The 918-nt window shown below is 66.9% G+C and overlaps 1 protein-coding gene across 1 annotated transcript in view; it reads left to right on the plus strand.

Annotated features, from left to right (window-relative positions):
- KIF12 (kinesin family member 12) overlaps nucleotides 1–918 on the plus strand; it is a 5,505-nt gene that overhangs the window by 1,176 nt on the left and 3,411 nt on the right. Inside the window, exons 4-6 of the mRNA XM_035900643.1 lie at nucleotides 50–141; nucleotides 388–523; nucleotides 616–734. Of these exons, the coding sequence (XP_035756536.1) occupies nucleotides 50–141; nucleotides 388–523; nucleotides 616–734 (347 nt within the window). The remainder of the gene's footprint in view (nucleotides 1–49; nucleotides 142–387; nucleotides 524–615; nucleotides 735–918) is intronic.

Below are 918 nucleotides of genomic sequence, written 5' to 3' on the forward strand. Positions count from 1 at the left end.
GTGGTGGGGGTTTGTCCCCGCTCTACAGCTCTCCATCCCCCCCCGGCAGGATCCCAGAGGCGACGGACCTCAGCACATGCCCTCAACAGGCATTCGAGCCGCAGCCACGCTCTTCTGACCATCCACATCCACAGCCGGGCCGTGAGCGCACATCCTGCTCTGGGCACATGGTGGAGGGCTTGGGAGGGGGCTGAGGCTCTTTGTGAGGGTGCAAACAGCCCCAGGGTGGTGGGGGGTCACATCCTCCTCCCCAAGGATGCATTGGAGGGGCTGGGGCAAACAGCAGGGAGCCAGATCCCAAACCCAGGCTTTGGGACACTGCTGTTGGGCCACAGAGAGGGGGCAAGGGGGGGCCAGAGCATCACCCCCCCAATGCAGGTCTCCCAGGCCAGCGCCAGCCCCAGCAAGCAGGGCACGCTGTGCTTCGTGGATCTGGCCGGCAGTGAGCGGGTGAAGGAGACCGGCTCCAGCGGGGAGCTCTCTGTGGAGGCCAACAACATCAACCGCAGCCTCCTGGCACTGGGTAAGAGCTGGGGGACCCCCCCGCCATGGGAGCACGACCTGCTGGTCCCCACCAGAGCCCTGCTGCACCCTCTGTGGCTCATCATCTGGCAGGACACTGCATCTCTCTGTTGGCCAAACCCCAAGGGAAGCGGACACACATCCCCTACAGGGACAGCAAGCTCACCCGGCTGCTGGCCCGCTCCCTGGGCGGCTCAGGTGTCACCCTGATGGTACGTGCATGGAGGAGGCTGGGCAGAGGTGCACGGAGCTGTGGGGGGCTGGCATCTCGCCCCGTGGAGGGGAAGGCTGGAGGGGGACCGGTGAGCCCCTGGCTGGCAGCTCACCCGCAGCTATTCCTCGTTGGCAGGGAGCCTGCATCTCCCCATCCCCGCACCGCCCCCCCGAGGCGCTGGG

This window comes from Egretta garzetta, unplaced genomic scaffold (assembly GCF_000687185.1).
Source record: "Egretta garzetta isolate BGI_Z169 unplaced genomic scaffold, ASM68718v1 scaffold108, whole genome shotgun sequence".
Lineage (NCBI taxonomy): Eukaryota > Metazoa > Chordata > Aves > Pelecaniformes > Ardeidae > Egretta > Egretta garzetta.